Source organism: Sciurus vulgaris (genome assembly GCF_902686455.1).
Source record: "Sciurus vulgaris genome assembly, chromosome: 8".
Taxonomy (NCBI): domain Eukaryota; kingdom Metazoa; phylum Chordata; class Mammalia; order Rodentia; family Sciuridae; genus Sciurus; species Sciurus vulgaris.
Window position 1 is genome coordinate 52,554,636 of NC_136468.1, and position 20,524 is coordinate 52,575,159.

The window sequence follows — 20,524 nt, forward strand, 5'->3', positions numbered from 1 at the left end:
AATCCAAATTTATATATTCAGGATTTGAAGAAAAATAAGGAATTCATTATCTGGCAATTTTTGTTCAATATTAACTATTTTTGCATTTTTCGATGAAAGTAATTTACACCCCCTGAAAGATGATCTGACACTGTTTTCCAAAAGTGCCAGTTGAAGCACATGCCAGCACTGTGCTCACCACGCCTCCTGGTTCAAGCCAGTCTGTGGTTCATTTAGGTGGTCCGTGGTACCTCATCCAATACTGAACCTTCCATAACCTACACTGTCTGCAGAGCCCCAATGTTCAGTCAGAAATTTTTTATTAAACAAACTACTACTCAAAGGATCAAGCCTATATCTCATCAAAAAATTCCACCCAATCCCCACCTAAATCCAGATAAAAACATGGTTTTTAAGAACCATGAAACTGAAATTTGAAATTTAAAGGGTCATTAGAAAAGTGATCCCTTTGATTTCACAATAACTAGTCAACTACATTCTCTTAAGCCATGTTTTTTATTAATATAATTTTTTTAATCTCCTTAAGCCTTAGTTTCCTCTCAGTTACCTTGGCTCAAAAATGACATAGATCTACTACAGGAATCCTTCAGATTCACTTACTATCATGCCTTATTAGGAAAAAACATTCACCAGCTAACATTACTAGCAAACATCAGCCACTCCTCTGTAAGAACTTTAGTTCATTCTGGTCTTCATGCTCCACACCACGTAGTGCCTGTGTGCTGTTTCTCCTTCTAGGAAGCAGCCAATGAAATGTGAAGCATATGAACCCTGGAGGCAAAGAGACTGCAAGACTGGAACTCTGCACTAAACCACTTTCTAGCTGGGGGACTCAGACAAGTCACAATCTCAATGATCCTCAATTTCCATATTATCCTTTTTTGTATTTCCTTATTTCAGATGTTTGCCCACACAAAGATAAATATCACAAAGCTGAGGGCATAAGCTACATACAAATGTTGATTTCACATTGACACTGTAATTTTTATTTTATGCTTTTTGGTCTTTTATACACTTTCTGCAATGACAAAACTACTTTTCCTAGTGGCAAATACCAAAATGAAATGAAAAAATATGTAATACAGTAAAAGAGGGGAAAACTATGAAAAAAAGACCAGGATGAATTAAATACATCTAACTATATAACTTAAAAAATTCAAATCAAGGGAAATGTATATATAAGTGAAATAATAAAGGAAATAAAGGGAATACTGAAGATAGTTAAAACAAGTCCACCAAAAGTAGTCATCCAATTGATGCCAGTCATACAGGTTTCAATATTTTTATTTTCTAACAACTACACAGAAAGTAATATAAGTACACCGTACAATTTACAGTGTCTTAAAAAGTACATATTTTTTTTTTCTTTTATGACTAAAGTTCTTTTCATTGCATATGTAACACATCATTTAGATAAAGTAACACAAATCTCTTGGGGAAGTTCTGAAGTCAATTAAGGCATCTGGGACAAACCATATGTTACCAGACCTTCTGCACACCTGACCCCAATATCTAATGACCCAAGGATGCTCATTAATAAGATTAAATAGTTTTCCTTTTAAGAGATGAGAATTGAGCACTGCAGGACATTCTCCATCATATTCACTTCAAAACAATGTAAAGAGTTACAGAGCTTAAGATTTAAAATAATGAGCACCTATAACACAAAAGAATTTGTAATTCATGCCTTGAATGACTATTACTAACCTACAATTTTATCTCATCAATCGTACTTTATCTACAATTCTTTTAAATAAAAGAAAAATGTTTTCACTAAAACAAAAAAGTAACAAGTAATTCACTTTTTATCTATTGTAGAATAATGTTTACTTATTCCACTGTTAAAAACTTGTCTACTACTGTCTTAATTTTTTCTTTTGGTTAAAATATCTAGAATATTGATTTGATATCAATAAATGCACAACTGGTCAGACATGGTAGCCCATGCCTATAATCCCATAACCTAGGAGGTTGAGGCTGGATGATCACAAGTTTGAGACCAGCCTCCATAATTCAGAAAGACTCTCAGCCACTTAGGAGAGTCTGTGTTTCAAAAAAAAAAAAAAAAAAAAAAAAAGGGTTGGAGATGTAGCTCAGTGTTAAAGTGCCCCAGTACCAAAAAAATAAATAAATACATAGGACTGGGGATGTAGCTCAGTGGTAAAGCACCTTTGGGTTCAATACCCAATACCAAAAATAAATAAAAATAAAAATAAACACGCAATTGTAGAACCAAGATGACTATATTTTCTAAATAAAAAATCAGAATGCATGATCTGAAATCAAGAGCTGCTCCAAAGAAATTCAGACTGCTCAAGATTGTACCAACATCCGTCTTTAGCTCCTTTCTAATAGTTCAATAATGGATGTTTCTTAAGAGTGGCTCTCAATCATTTTACCATTTGAACACACTTGAGGGATAAACCATGTTCCCCAAAGTAACCCTGGCTAACTACAGTACAGTATTTTAAAGAGCATGACTTCTCAATAGGGGAAGTAAAGAGGCCTGAGCCAAAATCTGCCAGGAGTATTTAGAAAACTCTCAGGCTTGGTCCATCACGGCACAACAGTTATCTTTTTTGGAAAATTCTTTAAAAGAGAATAAATAATGCTCAGATATAACTAGGTTATAGACAGAGCCTGGTCTCAAGGCAAGAAATAGTCTAGAGGAACATATTTCAGTTTGTTTCCACCAGAACATATGTCATGGGTGATAATTTCATACTTGGCACATTCCCACGGACATACTCTGGAACGTGCCAAATTCCTGGTCCTGGTCCTTTCATTCCAACTCTGCTCCTTTCTTTTCTACTCCAGAAAATCATCAAAACACAACTGAGAGACTGACATCAATCTGCTCTGTTTTCATTAAAGGAAATTGGTTGCACACTTGAGGATTTCAGCTGGTTGGAACACCGAGGTGTAACAACATATTTGAGGTCAGCTAGACCAGAATGAATATAAAGACACCTTCCAAACATCACACTTTACAGACACTTCACATGAGGGTGTCCACAGAAACAGAAAACACAAATAAGCACATATAATTGTCTACTCCAAGACTCCCTGGGGCCTCTATGCATTTCTAAATCTCTTTCAATACTTATAAATAGTATTTGTAAGGCTTGAAAACACGTATTTTTATCAATGTAAAGTCAAATATGTACTTTCCTGGTGCATTTTAGTCTGGGTATACAAGTACATGTTGAAACAATTCTTTTTTACTTTATTTTAACTAAGTGATCACAAAAACTTTACAAAGTTTTTTTTTTGTCTTTTAATTTTTGTCTTTCCTCAGAATCCAGGTGTAGCGGTGCATACCTATAATCCCAATTTCTCAGGAGAATGGAGCAGGAGGATCTCAAGTTAGAGGCAAGCCTTGGCAAATTAGCAGGACTCTGTCTCAAAAGATGTAGTTCAGGGGTGAAGCACTTGCCTAGCATATACAAGGGCCTGAGTTCAATTCCCAGTACCACAAAATTTTTAAAAAGGAATAAAAAAGTATTTTGCTCAAATATTCCTCGCCCATAAATATAAACTTTATTATTATAGAATTTGGAGTAGCTATTAAAAAATATATGAAAAGTACTGATCTCATTATTAAAAAATTAAGTATACAATGTTATACCATAGACACTATAATAAAAAATATTGCCATAGTTTACATCATTAAAAATATCCAGGATCACATGCTCCAAAAAAAATAGTTATAAAAATGTTAATAAACTAAAAGAATTATGAAACGAAGTTTTAAAACTAAACAATAAACTGAAATAATAACCAAACCAACTTTATATATTAAAAATAAAACAGATTCAGAAGGAAAAAGTATTACCCTTCAATTATTGCCCTTATACTGTGAAAGAGCTCCCTTCAAAAAATTTAAACACTGGTGTGTCCTGAAGAAATTAAGTTTGCAGAATTGAGAGCAAACTGCTGATTCCAATATTTTGTAACTATGCCATTTGTAAATTGTATGACACTGAGAATATGAAGAGGTAAATGTGTTTGGACTACAAAAAAGTCTAGTACAGACCACAGATGCCCGTCCTCAGAAAACCCTGCACCCCTGCCTTAGCTGATTTCAATGATCATTATGTCTCCAGGTATGAGAGACAATCTCGGCCACAACCAAGCAACCTACGGATTTATAAATCAGCTCAAATTCCAGTGAGGGAAAATGGGAATCATCGTCCTTATAGGTAGGCCTACTTCGTACCTGTTGGAGAAAATCACTTTGGCCATACAGAAACACTACATCAAAGGTCAGCTTTCTACAAATTCAAAACATGCCAGTCAGAGCATGGCCCAGGAGGGAGTTGCAGAGACTTCCTGCCTAATGAGCCTGCAGTCAGGATATGGGATACTCACAGCAGAAGAGGACATACTCAAGCTTCCAATTCTGTAACGTTCTGCCTTTTCAGAATGATGAATATGAAAGTGACTAATTCCCCCAAATGTCATACACTTTGCATTTTGTGACATGCACTTCCTCTCTGAATCCTTACAGCACTACCCAGACATTCTAGCCACTGTCTGGGACTAGACATAATTATGGTAATTGTGTCTACCATAATTAGGGAGACGGTAAATCCGATCAAACATTTATAGAAAGAGAAAAAACTGAAGCACAGAAAGTTTTAAGCATGCATGTGAAAATTTGAACTAAATTGCCAATGAGAGAATAACGAGGAAGTGGGGTTCTTTCTCAACCATCCAAAATGCTGATTAGAACTTTAATAACACATTGGCTCTCTGCCACAATCAAACAATGGTCTGTAGATTTCTATGGGATAGGTTCACATCACCTAGGTTGTTGGACTTGACCTTGGTGAAAACAAAACGGAATATAAAGTAATGTAAAATCTTACTATATGAGAGAGTGAGATTGGCTCTGCCCTCACCCAACACAGAGAGCTGCTAGAAACTGGTCAACCTGTGAACACCCATTAAAATCAACTCCTACAAGTATGACTAGATCAAGAATCGGGTAGAGAGCATGATGCAGTCTGACACAAAACAGGCATCAATAAACACCTGACCCATGAATCTTTAAATGGGGGGGAGCAAGCCAAGGGAAGGCTGAAGCAGGAAAAGTAGGAGCTGGATCCATGTGACTAGTGACAAATTTATTGAGATAAAACAGGTAAAAGGGATAAAGTTCTGAACTGACTGAGATGGCAACAGCTGAAACAATAATGCAGAGATAACTGACAGAAGTGGTAAGGGGGGCAGGAGACAGATCACAAGAGGTCTGGAAAGATGAGCCAGGAGAATGAACTTGAACTTGGGGCTGACAGGGAGCTTTTAAAGTAGCAAGCAGGGAATAACATCATCTATATTTCAAATCTATCCTTCTGTTGGAACAGGAGGCAAGCTGTGGGCAGGGAAGCCAGTCAGAAGACTTCTGCCAACTCCAGCCAAGAGATGTGAGGCTGCAGGTGCAAGTTAGTGGGAATGGGGACAACGGCAGGGAGCAGGGATCAAGACAAGGTTTGGACCTGGGTTTGGAGAGTTCAACATGGTATCAGGTTTCCACCTTGGAAATCAAGTGAGTGGGAGAGCCACTCTCCAACTTCAGGAAGAGAGAAGATGCAGGTTTGCAGAATACAGGAATTAGTGATATTTTGTATGTGCTGAGTAAGAGATGACTATGAGACAGGGCAGAAACATCTAACCATGCAGCTGGACATCTGGGTGCAGAGTTCAGAGTAAAAGCTGAGTTGGCCACACTGATGTGAGCATAAGGGAGTAGCTAAAAGCAAGGAGTAGCTGACACTCAATGAGAGTATTAAAAAAAAAAAAAAAAAAACAGAGGACAGAGAGCTGTAGGTCTGAGGGAAGAGATGGGGGAGACTTTAGGATGGTCACAGACTCTGGCAAAAGTACCTTACAAAAGAAAAAAAAGAGACAGAAAATATAAAAAAGAAAGAAAATAATCAATTATGTGAGCTTCTGGAGTAGAAACAAGAGGAAGAAATCTGGACAACAGGAGGAGAAACTGGCCTGGGACACATTCTTCTCTGTGAGGGGGAAAAAGAAAAAAGATTGGAGTAAACAAAGGAAAGTGTGTGGGCAGGGAATTGACTCCCAATAGAATTCAGGGCTCTACGAAGCTGAAGGGTGTTACGGGGCCAATGGTGTCAATAAAAAATCCCTATGTCCACGACTTAAGTCTCGGCATTTCCAAAAGTGATCTCAGAGGGTTGTTGAAAATGTCAATTAGTTAAATTAAGGGGAGGTCATGCTGGAGTAGAGTGAGCTCCTAATCCAATCTGACTTTAAAAAAGGGAAATTTGGATGAGCAGACCTACTTTGAGGGAAGATGATATAAAGAGACATGAAGAGAAGATGGATATCTACAAAGCAGAAGGGCCTGGAACAGATCCTTGACTTACAGCCCACAGAAGGAACTAACTTTGCTGACACTTTAATTTCTGGTCTCCAGAACTGTGATGTAATAAAATGTCTGTCGTCGAAGCCACCCAGTGTGTGATATCAGGTGAGTGATACAAAATATATACCTCAATATTTCCCTTTCCCTCCCCCTCTCCCTCTCCCTCTCCCTCTCCTCTCTGACACAAATGCAGGACTACCACAGTTGCCTGAGGTTCCAGCTAAGGCTGGAGATCATTTTTTTATAGAGTGATTCCCTCAAGCAGCTCAGCAGCCATGAGGTAAGAGAGGAAGAGATGACAGGTCAAAATTGAGGGCCAGTAGGGCAGATTACAAAGCAGAAAGGGGAAAGGACACTGAGGACACTGGCAAGAGAGTGATGTGCCCTGAGTGAACAGAGAAGCAAATGAGGGGGACAGCTTGTGGACTGGGCAGAAAGTGTACCAGCTTTCCACTGCTGTGACCAAAACACTTGACAAGAACAACTTAGAGAAGGATAGATTTATTTTGGCTCATGGTTTGAGTCCATGGTCAACTGGCTCCATTTCTCTGAGTTTGAGGTGAAGCAGAACATCATGGCCCAGGTGCATGACAGAGGAAAGCAGCTCAGACCATGGCAGTCAGAAAAAAGAGAAAGAAAGGGGCCAGAGAGAACACAAACCTTTCTGGCACACACCCCCAGGGGCCTACTTCTTCCAACCAGGTCCCCCTCCCCGTAGTTAATTCAATCACCAAGTGATTAATCCACTGATGAGGTCAGAGCCCTCATGAGCCCATCATTTCCTATTAGCCCCACCTCTCAACTCGTGAAACTTTGGGGGCTATTCCAGATCCAAACCATAACAAATGGGTTGGGTCAGGCAAGGACGGGGCCATCCAGTAAGGAGAAGACAATTATGAAAAGATAAGGAGTACAGCAGGACTGTGAGAGCTAAGAAGGAAAGACTGTTACTAGCATTTAACATTCCAGACTTGTGACAGTACTGTGAAAAGATCCAGTTCCCCAAGAAACTGTAGCCATGAGTTGAGGAAGTCAGGACACTGTAGCTGGACAGTAGTACACTACATATACATTGTCCATAAGGATACTAATATTGCCCATGACAACAATGAAGAAGAGACTGAACCAGCTTCCACACTCTCGATGAACAGAAAACAACTTCCATGAGTATCCCTAAATTACCTTCAGATATACCCCTAGCCTCTGATTCTCATGACTATCACTGCTGTCTTCATCATCCTCAGGTATTATATTATACAATATAGTAAAGACAGACATGGTCTAATACGATCATTAAACACATAATAAACGAGCTAGACCATAAAATGTACTTAGAGAACTTGCATACCATATATAAAAATGTTAAGATTTTTATACATTTTGCACACATTTTCCTAGGATTCAAAAAATAAAATAAGCTGGGTGTGGTAGCACAGGCCTGTAATCCCAGCAGCTCAGGAGGCTGAAGCAGGAGGATTGGGAGTTCAAAGCCAGCCTCAGCATTTTAGGGAAGCTCTAAGCAATCAGTGAGACTCTGTCTCTAAATAAAATACAGAAAAAAGGGGAAGACCGGGGTGTGGCTCCTTGGTTAAGCACCCCTGGGTTCAATCCCCAGTACAAAAAAAAAAAGGTAAAATAACTAGAAAATGCCAAAATGAGTACTGATGGCCCCTTCTTCTCAGACATGAAATAACCAAACAGAACAGGGAATAATTAGAAACCTCACAAATAATAAGCCATTTTTTTTCCAACAAATAAGGGTTTAGTTCTCTAGATTATATACCATAAGCAAATAAAACTCTTTACATTTAAAAGTTTATTTCAATCACCAAAATTTTTGAGATTCTCATGTGAGTGTAAACTTTGGTCTGGCTCCTCATCTGAGCTTATCTTATTTAACAAAGGCAGGAAGCAGAGGTATACAATTTAACCTATTAATTTATTCAAGAACAATTCATGACCTGCTGTAGCTTCAGACATTTCTCTTTCTATACAGAGATATTTATAACTAATTGGAACATCTGTCTCTAAAGTTCAAAAGTCTTTACATGTGGTAATTTTATATTGGTGGAGAGTATCTTCAGATCTTTTATATATTAAGTAGTATTTTTATTCCAAAACAAATCATTAAATTAAAAACGATGATTCAAAAATTCATCTGAAGTCCTAGCCTATTATTCATTGCCTCGGGAAGAATGGGGTCACTCAGGGCACAAGGCTGAAGTACTTATTGAGAACAAAAGGCTAAAAAGACATTTAGAAAGTTTTGCAATGGTACCATCGAAATGAAGCTCACATTTACAGGAGGCCTCATCACAATGTCACCAAAAACATAAAAACATGGTGCCCACTGAAATGTATGACACATGCAGTCAATCTCTCACCTTTCCATCTAGCTTATTTGTTTGGCAATTATTTATTTAGCCTCTTAACTTTGGCCTAGAACTATGTCAAACCCCGAGGATCCAAACATCAAGAACCTAAAACTGAAAAAAAAAAAAAAAATTTTACTTGGATGGCTTTATAAATGATTAATCCGCCCAAGTCAAAAATACACATTAAAGCCACAGAACATAAATCAGCTAACCTTTTAGTCAGGGCCAAAATACACCATGAATGAAGGGCAGAATTATTATCCTTAAAATGTCCTCTCTCCAATTTTCATAAAGATGAAGGGCTTCAGTAAAATTCCCTATCATTTGCTTATGGTTGCAAATATCTAAAGACCTCAATACTTAACTTCCAAACTGTTCACACACACACACATACACACACACACACACACACAGCCTAATTTACAAGCATTAGCATATAGTTCTGAATATAATTCCAGAATTATAATTTTTAAAATGAAAATTAGAGTATTTCAATATAAGAATAAATAATAATTAAGTCTATATTTCTTTTTCTCCTCTGTTCACACTCTCTCTAAAGAAATCCTCTAGGGTTATGGAGCAACAACTGATCTCCAGTTCAGGCACCCCCTCCCCCAGGAGGCCACTCCTCCAGATAAGCTCATAGATAAGGATGGGTTGCTGGACCTTGCTGCATATCTAAGAAAATGGTCCTGCCCTCAGGCTTCAACACCCCAATCTGAATTAAATTTCAATGGACTACAGAATACTACAATCCCAAGAGAGGAAAAGGGGAAAACCATGAGTTCAAACAAACTTCTATCACAATAAACTGAAAATGATCATAGAAGAACTAGAGTCTTCCTATTTATATCGGCATATATCTGGTGCTTTTCTGATCTTAATTAAATGGTTATTTTATGCTGGTTGTTAGGTTGCTTAGAATCCTACCTTCAGAACTAGAAAGCATAGTTGAAGAGCACAGTCCAACTCACTGATTTTTACAAATGTTAAAACGGAGGTTGAGGCAAGTTAAATAACTTGCCCAAAAAGCTAGGAAGTGGTAAATGAGAATCCACACTGCCCGACACCTGGCTTATCACTCTACTCCTTGGCAACAGACATTTACTCATATTTGACATGCGTTTATTGAGTTAGCCACGTGCAACATACCCAGGAATTACAAAGCTGAATGCAATCATCCCCTCAAGGAAACTTAAAAAATGGTGGGGTTTAGGTAACTTCACAGTTTCAATATGCAAATTATCGCACAAAGCTTTATGTGGAATTTTAGAGGAATATCTGAAATTAACTCTCCTTATAGCCCTAGTTCTTAATTTCTAACTGAATCCTTCTATCCTCTTTAAAGGCCTTCCAACTACAAAGGGGAATGTGAGGTGGGGTATTGGTCTTGCTGGTGGTGGTGGTCGGGTAAGGAGGAGGAAGAGGAGGAAGAAGAGGAAGAAGAGGAGGAGGAGGGGGAAAGCAATGAAGATAATACCAACTTTAAGACCTTTACTCAGTCAGCTGAAACCTTTGTATATATTAGCTTATTTAATCCTCTTAGCTACTCTAAGAGGGAGCTACTATTATTATGTCTATTTTACAAAACACATGGAATGTATGTCAATTGCTCCATCAGAGGGTGGAGCACAGGCACGCCATCATTGCTGCTATCTCCCAAGTCCTGGCCCTGGGTTTTTCCTTGAGCTGGAAATTATCCTGCCCCTCTGGATCTGGATTCCTCCATCTGTGAAATGACAGAGCAGGAAAAGACGATTTTCAATGATTCTTTTAGGTCTAACGCCCTGAGATTTACCAATTTATGGCATTTAATCAATCTCTTGTGTCATGGAGGAAGGAAAACACTGTGTAAAAGCTAAGGATGGTTGTTCTCCAAATTACAAAATCCAGACCTTTGACTATGCACAGGTTTCAGAAAAGGGGAATCTTTGATACATCCTTATCCTTTTACATCATTAACCATCATCTGGCTCTAGATTATTTCATATGTTTAAGCTAATGGTCCAATCATTTGATGGGATAAAACACAATCATTAACAATGGGGTTTAAATAAGAAAAGATTTTTTTTTTAAATTCCTAATAATCATTAGGAAGACTTTGTTTAAAAAGGGGGGTGGGATGGGGACATCATACCACAGGTTAAAGGAAAAAGCAGGATATAATAATGGACTATAATTTTAAAACAAAGGGAATGATGCAAGAATATTCAATAGTGGTTCTATCTGGATAACAGGATTTGGAAGATTTTTTTTTCTCCTTTTCTTTATTTTTCTTTTTTAATGTTGTACAACCTCTATAATTAGAGGGAAGGCCTTTCTTTATAAAGAGAGAAATAATGTCTGGTATTTTCATAGGATTTTCTCCACAGAAGAAAGAAAATACTCTCCCAAAGACATTTCAATAATAGCCTGGTGAAAATTCCAGAAATACAGGTTTGGAGGAAAACACCATTATTACCTACTATGAATGAGGCAGAAAAAAAATTCCTCTATTGCTTCAGGTCTGGAAGAATTAAGTTTTAGAGGATGTTACAGGAATACTGGCAGGGGGAGCTGCTTTGGAATCCAGGAACACAGTTTTGTAGCGCTCAGTCCAGAAAAAAAGAAAGAAAGAAAGAAAGAAGGAGAAAAAAAATAAATAAAAAAAAGAACAGGTGCAGCAGATGAAGCAGCAGACCGTGACAGCCAAGTGATGCTGGCCCCATCCAGAAATCCCAGCCTGCAGCGGGTTCTCCCTGAGTGGACCTGCCATGCACCAGAGCCAGCCACACAGCCAAGGGGACATTCCATGAGCACAAATGCCCTTTTCCTCACTGAGGCACTGCAGCAGAGGGAGGACAGGTAACATATTTCATGGAAATATGCAAGTGTTCAAACAAATCAATCAACCAAACCAAACTATATCTATGCTTTCATTAGGCTGTGGGGTAAGCACATTATATAGATACATCGCTGTTTATATATAAATACACATTACACATACACATGTGGTAAGTTTGAAATGCAGATCAATTGACTGTGGCTTTGGATGGTTACAATAAAATACTTCACTCTGAAAACAGTAATAAAAATTCAGGAAAGCACAATTTTAAAAATCACATTCAGACTGCTATTAATTACATATGAATCTCTGCCTTGCTCCAACAGTGTTTTTTCACTACTTTGTAGCAAGTAGATAAAGACACATCTGATAAACAAAGAATAGAGAAAATAGAACAGGAAGAGTCAGTGTCTCCTTTGGGAGACTGAAAGACAATATGTGGGTCAATACCACATCACACCTGATTGGGCGGAGGTCTGCAAGGGAGCCAGGGTGCCCAGCTTCCAAAGGCTCCAGACTTGCCCTAAGCAAGAACCTTACACTGGATTCTCCAGCACTACTGCCAGCAGGAAAGCAATATGCAAGACCTGCTGTGAGCGTCTTTCAGTGAGTTTATTAACTTAAATACATGTTTCATTTGAATGGGTATTTAAATTTGAATAACCACCTAAAAATTGAAAATAATATAACTAAACAAACGTTATTTCTTATTTGTTTTTTAAGGCTTTTTTTTTTTTCTTTCTGGTTTCTAAGTGAGAAGTTGGCACCTACTGATTTTTACCTAGCAGTAATCAGATATACCTAATAGTAGATAAAGAAGTTTAGCCTACCTCATCAAAGGTGGTGTCATCTTTCTTCAAAGCTAAAAAACAAAAAGGGAAAGGAAAACAGTTAATTGTGAAATCCCGAAGAGTTCTAGGAAATTGGGGGGGGGGGGGGGATAAAACAACAGTATGGCGTTTTCATTTCAGAAAATCAAATTGTACCTCAATCTGAAAAACAATGTTAAAATACAAATACGAAAACTGCAAATGAGGGAGAATTGCACAGTATGCATCTTTGTGAAACATTTTCCATAAATATGTAAATGAAACTATCCTCCCAAATATGAAAAAGAAGCATGCATTGACCCCATCTCCTTTTGAGTTGAACATTTTAATGAAAGTATAAAAGAAGCACAAAGTCATCTTAAATTTCTCTAAACTCCTGTTTTTCTGACTATATATCATCATATGTGATACATGAACCTCCAATTGTTAGGACGACACCCACTCTGTGTGTAGTGCCCTAATGACATTTTCATACTGAGACAAGTTTAAGTATGGTGACAAAAGACCAAGCAGCAAAATAAACAAGGCAGAGTGAAATAAAATTTAAACGATTCAACATGATAAATTTTATAACATAGTATTTGCAAAGAAAACAATACATTTATTGTTTATATTTATAGGAAACAACAATTGCTTAAAGTGGAATATGCAAGTGTTCAAACTGAAATTTTATCACCCTAAAGAGAAAGTAAAGAATATCACTTATAGTCCGCATACATTCTGCTTCCTTAAATTCTCTAACAACTTAGAATGTTAATAGTAAGGGAAATGCACAAAATAACTTATCTGAAACCACTTGTTGCAGAAATGTTTCAAATTTACAGAACTGTGCATAGGTTAGTGGTCAACAGCAGACAGTCCCAGCCTGGACAACAGGAATTGGATAGTTAACACTTGGAAAACTATGTTCTGACGAAAGCAATGAAAAACAAAGTATTTTCATAATTTAAGTTCTGAGAAAGGTAATGCCTAAAAAGTAAGTGCCTAAATTGAAATTAACATGTGAAGGTCTACAAGAGGTACTCTAGCGATACTGAAAAGATCATTTTCTGTTTTATAGCATAAAGCTGACTTTCAAAATAGATCAAGAAGTTTGTCAATGTGGGGGTGAGTTAAGAAGGATGCAGGTTAGCTGAGAAAGATAAAACATTTCTAACAGCTTATTTCTTCACTTTTCCCTTTTGCTTGGGAAACTCATAAGAGATTTGTCTACTTTCTTTGTTAGAGAATAATTTGTCAATGGAAAATAAGAAGACAGTCCTTTATCCCAGTCTCAAATGGCTATCCTGCATTCAAATATTTGGAAGTTTTATTATAATATATTTGACGCAACTTATATTAAGTGTAATATACCCTATTTTGATAAATGCAAGATCCTAAATGGTTCATTTTTACTAGAATTTAACTTCTAATCTAGAAGTCTCTCTTTAAATTCCTCTATACTCCCTGAACACAAGATGTATCTTTTAATCAACATACTTAACTAGTAAGTCCTCTACAAAATAGTAGTGGTGTAATTCTAAATATAGACAAGTTGCTCCATCAAAAAAAAAAACAAAAAAAAAAACATAACTTCTTGGGAATAAGAAATGTAATGCTCATTGATTGAAAATGCAAAATCACATAAAAGCATATTATTATACAGCTTCATACCCAGCTCATTTAACAAAAATTAATGGAGTACATATTGTATGACTGTCATTCAAGATGCAAAGCTACAGCAGCCAGCTTATAATTCAGAACATAAACCTTTAAATATATTTTCTTTAGTTTGGACATTATAAAAGTTTTGGAAATTTAGCCATGTGTTTTCTTAAGAAGTGGTAACAACTCTTTGGGAATTGCAAACATGGAATGAAGACCCTCAGTTGAGAATGAAGAGGGCAGAAAACCAAAATATCTTATCCTTCCTTTCTCCTAAGTCCTAACAATTTCCCAGCCTCTGGATAAAGAAGGTAGCAAGGGGAGAAAATAAAAAATTGCAGATATATTTGCTAAAATATAAGGAGTAGGAAGCCACATTCTCTCAACTTTACGAAACTTTCAAGTCCTTGGTGCCACAGGGGAAAATATTTTTAGACCAAAAAGCTCATTACTTAATTAAAATCTTTCATTGTTAAGATTGACACCTTACATGGTTTCTTCTAACTATTGAACACTTGCCCTGAAAAAGCAGTTAATAGTGACAACAAAGACCAATTAAACTTATTCTTGCTAGAGATTTATCAGGTCACTGGTGAATAAACTCTGACCTAAACATACACCACAATGTCTTGTTATTGATTCCATTCTCTGATTGTCATTAATCATTTATGTAAATGTAAAACCACAATCATCTTAAAGGATATCAAGGAATAACAAGCATATTGCATTATTCTGGATTAACAAAAGGGATATTAAACCAGTTATGATCACCAGACATTCTATTCAGTCCTCTGATTGGACATTTCCTCCTCTAGAATTCTTCCCATGACTTCATTAATATGAAGGGGATGTTCTTCCTATGTTCTGCAACAGCAAATTTCACTAATTTCCATTGCAGAATTTGTCACTTTATATTTTCCATGCCCATACATTAACTTGTCATCCCTTCAAATCCTTGATGACAGGGATCAGCCATGTTGATCACTAAATCTGAGTGTCAGAACAACATCTAGCACATAGGAAGTACTCTATAGTAATCTGTTGAATTGATGAGTTTCACTTCAATGCCAAAAGGATAACATCATATACTTTGGGATATATTAACTTTTAGGCATATGAAAACCATACATTTTTCTCTCTTATGAAAGAACCATTAATATTAATCACATATTTTGTAGTTTTCAGATTAGGAGAAAAAAAAAAAAAGTTTCAATGCTAGGGATCAAACCCAGGGCCTTGCACATGCAAGGCAAGCCCTCTACCACATCTCTATCCCAAATTGAAATCTTTTGAAAATGAATTGAGGAAGGGTGTAGTTTAATAGTTCAAATTTTGTGACTAAAAAGTTTTAACCTTACATTTCTTTTTACTGACAGAATGGGCTCATCAAACAACAACTAGACTCTAAAATTACATACTTATGACAGAAGGTAAGGAATCCAAAATTTCAGTGTAATGACAATCTCTTCCTTTTATTCAGTTCCTCACAAACCACATCCTTTAAAGAAATGATATACATGGGTTCACCCAAATATTGCAGTAGACAGACTTCCTTTTTCTCGGAGATAACTCCATATAAGTGTGAAGAAATGTATTCAAATGATTATGAAGAAATGTCAGTTTGGCCTTAATCATACACTGGAGATTACAGAGAGCCTTTCTCCTGCTAGGCTATCATTCAGAAATAGAAAAGAAGAAATAAAAATAAGAAATGTTTTTTAGTGTATGTAAACTATTCAACAATTAAATTTGTCTTTATGTTAGCCTAAATGAAAAAAAAAAATAAGAAAAAAAAGCTTGAGACAATGACAGTAATTCCTAAATAAGTGACCACAAGGACACTATTTAGCAGAAAATCATACTACTGAAATTGATGGTGGACTTTATAATTCAATTATACCTATCTTATAAAAGAACTTGGCTATGTTATAGTCACTCCCTGGCAGATATAAATTATAACACTAAGGCTTGAAAGGCAATGTGCTTTATTAGACTTCTTATAATGTAATAATCTCAGATCAGCTGTATTTGGAGCAGGTGGTGACAGTGAGCACAATCTGCAATGTATGAACAAATTAAACATTAGCTTTTCTACTTTTTGTACTCAGAATTATTATTGTTGTAATAAAGATTGGGTGTCACATACCTTCAAGCATCGTCCTCATTTTCTACAGATAAATGATTAGTGATTTCTTACATTTAAACAAGGATATTATACATTTCACTATATAACAAGGTATACTTTAAAAAAAATTTTTTTAGTTGTAAATGGACACAATACCTTTATTTTATTTATTTTTATATGGTGCTGAAGATCGAACCCAGTGCCTCACATGTGCCAGGCAAGAGCTCTACCACTGAGCTCCAACCCCAGCCCTACATTTTTAAATCATACTAAAAAACAAAATAAAGTCATTATGTTTATTTCAAAAGCCATCTTAGATTGGCTAAGGGGAATGAATACATTTCAGTGTTGGATTACTCAACAGAAATAAACCATTCCCTCTTTGATCTCAAGTCCCCATGAAGAAAAGAGGACAACTGGGGATAAACAGAGAAACTGGAAGGAATAACAACATCCTCCAATATTGATCTCACCATGGGATAGATATTGCATCTGATATTTTAGGCATTCTGTCTGATTTCATCTTCACCACAAACCTATGAATATTACAGATGAAAACTCTGAGTTCAGGGAATTACTACAATTGCCCAAGATACACAACCAGCAAAGAAAATGAGGTTCAAACCCAGGCCTGCCTAATTCCAAAACCCATCCTGTTTTCAGGATGGCTCTACTACAAAGTCAGGGGCCTCTTCCTTCCACTTCTCTTGCTTTCTACCTATAAGTTCAGTTATGTCAGTATGATGTATTCCTAATAATGACAATATATTATGAACACTTATTGAGTCTTTAATACATATCACATAGGACATCAGGTTCGATATTTCACTAAATGCCAACAACAAAACAGAGATGTACATGAAAAACTAAAGGTTGGAGAAGCTGACAGACTTATACAAGGTCAGCAGCTAGGAGTGGCACCAGTCTGACAACCAGTCCCCTTCCTAGCTCATGCACTATACAAATCCATACTAAAGCCTCAGTTCAACAGCCTCTAGCATCTCAAAATCCTGAAATTAGCAGAATGAGTTCACTGTTTTCAATCTGGGAGAAAAAATTAAGAAAACAAATAAATAAGAAATAATTCTTTTTCTGGAATGCTATTTCAAATGAACATCCCAGGCTGGGTATACATACAACTATAATCACTTTAAACTTCGAAATCTCCTTTCACAGTATTCTGCACTGAGACTTGATATTTGGAACCACCCTCCTTCAATACAAAAAATAATCAATTATGTTTACTGCACTGTACTAAAGTGTGGATATAAAATCCACTATATCTTAAAAGACATTTTTAACAAGAGTTGGACTCAAAAGGAGTTTCACATCACTAAATCTCCATAAGCTAGAAAATCCAATTAACTATAATGCCCCATTAACCAGCATTGTAGTTAATCTGAATTTTACTGTTTGTCGATCAAAACCTTGAAATTATTTAAACATAAGGAATTTTTTATATTAATGTCCTTGATTTCTTACTGAGACTCAACTGCAATGAATTATTTAACACAAAACTGGAAGGACTCCAACAGAGTCATTAGCATTAGTAAATATACAGTTAAAGTGTTTTAGAGCAGGGCTTAATGGACTCCAAGACCTGCCTCTGTGATGGTTTGGGGTAGCGGCTGAAACATCCTTGCTAATAATGCACAGGACTCAACACCTCACTCTCACACTCCTTTTGGTTCAGACTTCATCTGAATGCAGGAATGCACATATGCATCCCTAACTCTGAAGACTGAAACTGCAAATGCAATACACATAAATAAAACCAGAACAAAATCCTGGTTTCACAACGTAACTTTACTTTTCTTAGGAAAGGTTTTGTAAACCGACATAAAATTTTAAGTAAAAAAAAACAAACTGAATTTTGATCAACTTTTTCTCTCCCTTGAAGAAAGTTTGCATATTTTATAATGAATGGGTAGCAGGGTGACTGCAGCACTCACTGGCACACCATGGTTTTAAGAAATTAGCCCTTTTATTATTAATTTCCATTAACACCCTCATTAACATGGATGACATGTGAAACAAAGACTACAGGTTTCTTAGGATTTTTTTTTTTTTTTTTTTTTTTTTTTTTTTTTTGGGTGCTTGTAGGATTCTCTTGCAGAGTGCACTTACCTGTACAGGTGAAAGTTATGACAGTAGGGGAGACAACTATGCCTACAGGTTAAAAGGAGATTTCTATGGACAACACTCAAAATCGAACAAACCCATTCCACATGACACTGTTGTCACCTTGTTATTGCCTATGAGGTGGATTTATTTTTAAATATCCTAAATATTCCTCAGTCGGTTTTTGTTAATCAGTGGGTTCCCCGGTTTAAAGACAATAGCCCCCGAGCTCTAGTAAATGGAACAAGTTGGAGAGACTTCATTCCTAAATGTCCAGACAACTTCACAGCGCACATTTCTCTCCAGCAGTATGAAGATTCAGAGACCTCGAAACTGAACACCTAATCTCGCTTTTTAGGACCCGAAGTACCGAACAAAAGGTCCCAAGGTATCTGTCCCACTTCCCTTTAGGTTGGATATGTTAAACAATACTACGGCACAATCCAACGTTTCGCCAATTTCCAAAGCTAAATTGTTGACTAAACACCCAATACCAAAGCCTGAGCGGAAAAAATAACAAGTGATCTGGGCAGCCGCACAGTCCGGTGCGCATTGGGGGCCAGGGCGTCCCCTTTTTCATCCTCTGCGGGCGCGAAAGCCCATACACTAGTGGCGGGGAGGATGAACCCAAATTGAAGGCTCCAGCTAGTCCACAAATGAAGTCCCAAATGTTGGGAAAGAGGGGTGTCTTTCCTTTTCGTATTCACCCTCCCCCACGTCCCAGCACTGTTCATGCCACCGCGGGTCCGCATCGCACCCCCAGGGTGCCGGCTGCACGCCGAGAGCCAGGAGCGCGATGGGGGCGCAGGGCCGAAGAAGAGGGAGCCGGGGGCGCCTGGCGAGGTCTCGGGTACAGCTCGTCACTCACCAATGCGGCTGAAACTCTCCGACAAAGTTCTCCGCAACTTCTTCATCTTGCCGATCTTCTCGGTCGGCTGCGGCTCAATGAGGTCGCACATCTGGACGACGCGGGGCCCGGCAACTTCCCCAAACTGGTCCAGAGCCGAGCGCAGACAACGGCTACGGCGCGCGGCGCGGGGAAGGCGGCGCCTCCTCCTCCTCCTCCTCCTCCTCCTCCTGCGGCCGGGAGGCGACGCAGAGCTCGGGAGGCGAGCGGCCGGCTGCAGGCTCCGCTCCGGCCTGGGCCGCTGCTGGGCGGGGGCGCTTTACGTGGTGCCGGGGGCGGCCGCGCTCGCTACCGCCGTGGTGGCCCCGCGCCGCGTCGCCGCCGCCCGGCTCATTTTCCCTCCTTTGTAACCGAGAGAAGCGCGGCCGGCGGCCCGCTGGGTGTGTGTTGGCCGGGAGGCGGCGCGGCCCCGGGAGGGGGCGGGCGCGGGCCAGGGACGAGGTGCGGGAGCCGCGGGTGACCGGGTGCGCGGGGCGCGCGCGGGCGGGGAGAAGTTCTCAGCCCCGAGTTGCAGGCGCTCGTTGAAAGAGCCGCGGCGCGGAACCGCCACCCCCACCGCCCCTCCGCCGCCGCCCCGCCTTCCCGTCCGCGCAGGCCCGGGGCGCGGGACCCCGGTGCGACCCTGGCTCCGCGCTCCGAGTCCGCGTCCTCCACGGCCCCGCCGGACCCGCTCGCGCCCCGGCGGCGCCCCCTCCCGGCCGCCCCCGCGCTCCTCTCGGTGCTCCCGCCCCGCCCGCGCGCTCGCTCGAGGACCGCGGCCCGCGGAGGGCAGCGAAGGGGAGGGCTGGGCGCGGGCCGCGAATCCGGACCGTGGCGCTACCGAAAGGAAAAGGGCTGAGTCTGGTGGTTTGAGAGGTTTTCTCGTTGCCACCAACGCCTGTGAAAAGGACGAGGAGTTGGGTGGAGGGCGTCCCGGATGGGGCACAGTAAGGTCTCAGGGGACACATTCAGGTTTAGTAGGGACATTTTTTTAATTTAATTTTGCAGAGGAAGGTATGAAGTGAAAGCTCAAAAGGGAAAAGTGGGCAGAAATGGAAGCTTCGACTGTAACCTCCCAGAAGGCAGGCTCCTCTGTTTCCCTCTGCCCTGTCTCTAGCACGAGGTGACAGGAATGGGGATGCAGGTGATTTCCGATATGAATGCCCCGTTCTCCAGTCAATGGGGAACACGACCTTAGTGGACTTATAGCCAATTCTTACCAAGTGTTTCTGAATTGGAAGACTTAGGGGCCAAAAGATTCCGACCTCCTTTCCCCCACCCATTTCAAAAAGAAAAATGAACTTTAAAAAGGAGTAGGAGAG

The 20,524-nt window shown here is 39.0% G+C and overlaps 1 protein-coding gene across 2 annotated transcripts in view; it reads right to left on the minus strand.

Moving 5' to 3' along the window:
• The window catches only part of CDK14 (cyclin dependent kinase 14), a 603,169-nt gene extending 583,321 nt beyond the window's left edge, over positions 1-19,848 (minus strand). The window contains exons 1-2 of one of the 2 annotated variants that reach the window (XM_079152093.1): positions 19,185-19,848; positions 12,427-12,458 (exon numbers count right to left, since the gene is read on the minus strand). In XM_079152093.1, coding sequence (XP_079008219.1) covers positions 12,427-12,458; positions 19,185-19,275 — 123 coding nt within the window. In that variant the 5' untranslated portion in view covers positions 19,276-19,848. The remainder of the gene's footprint in view (positions 1-12,426; positions 12,459-19,184) is intronic. The other variant, XM_079152094.1, reaches the window with a different exon arrangement.
• Between the last annotated feature and the right edge of the window lie 676 nt (positions 19,849-20,524).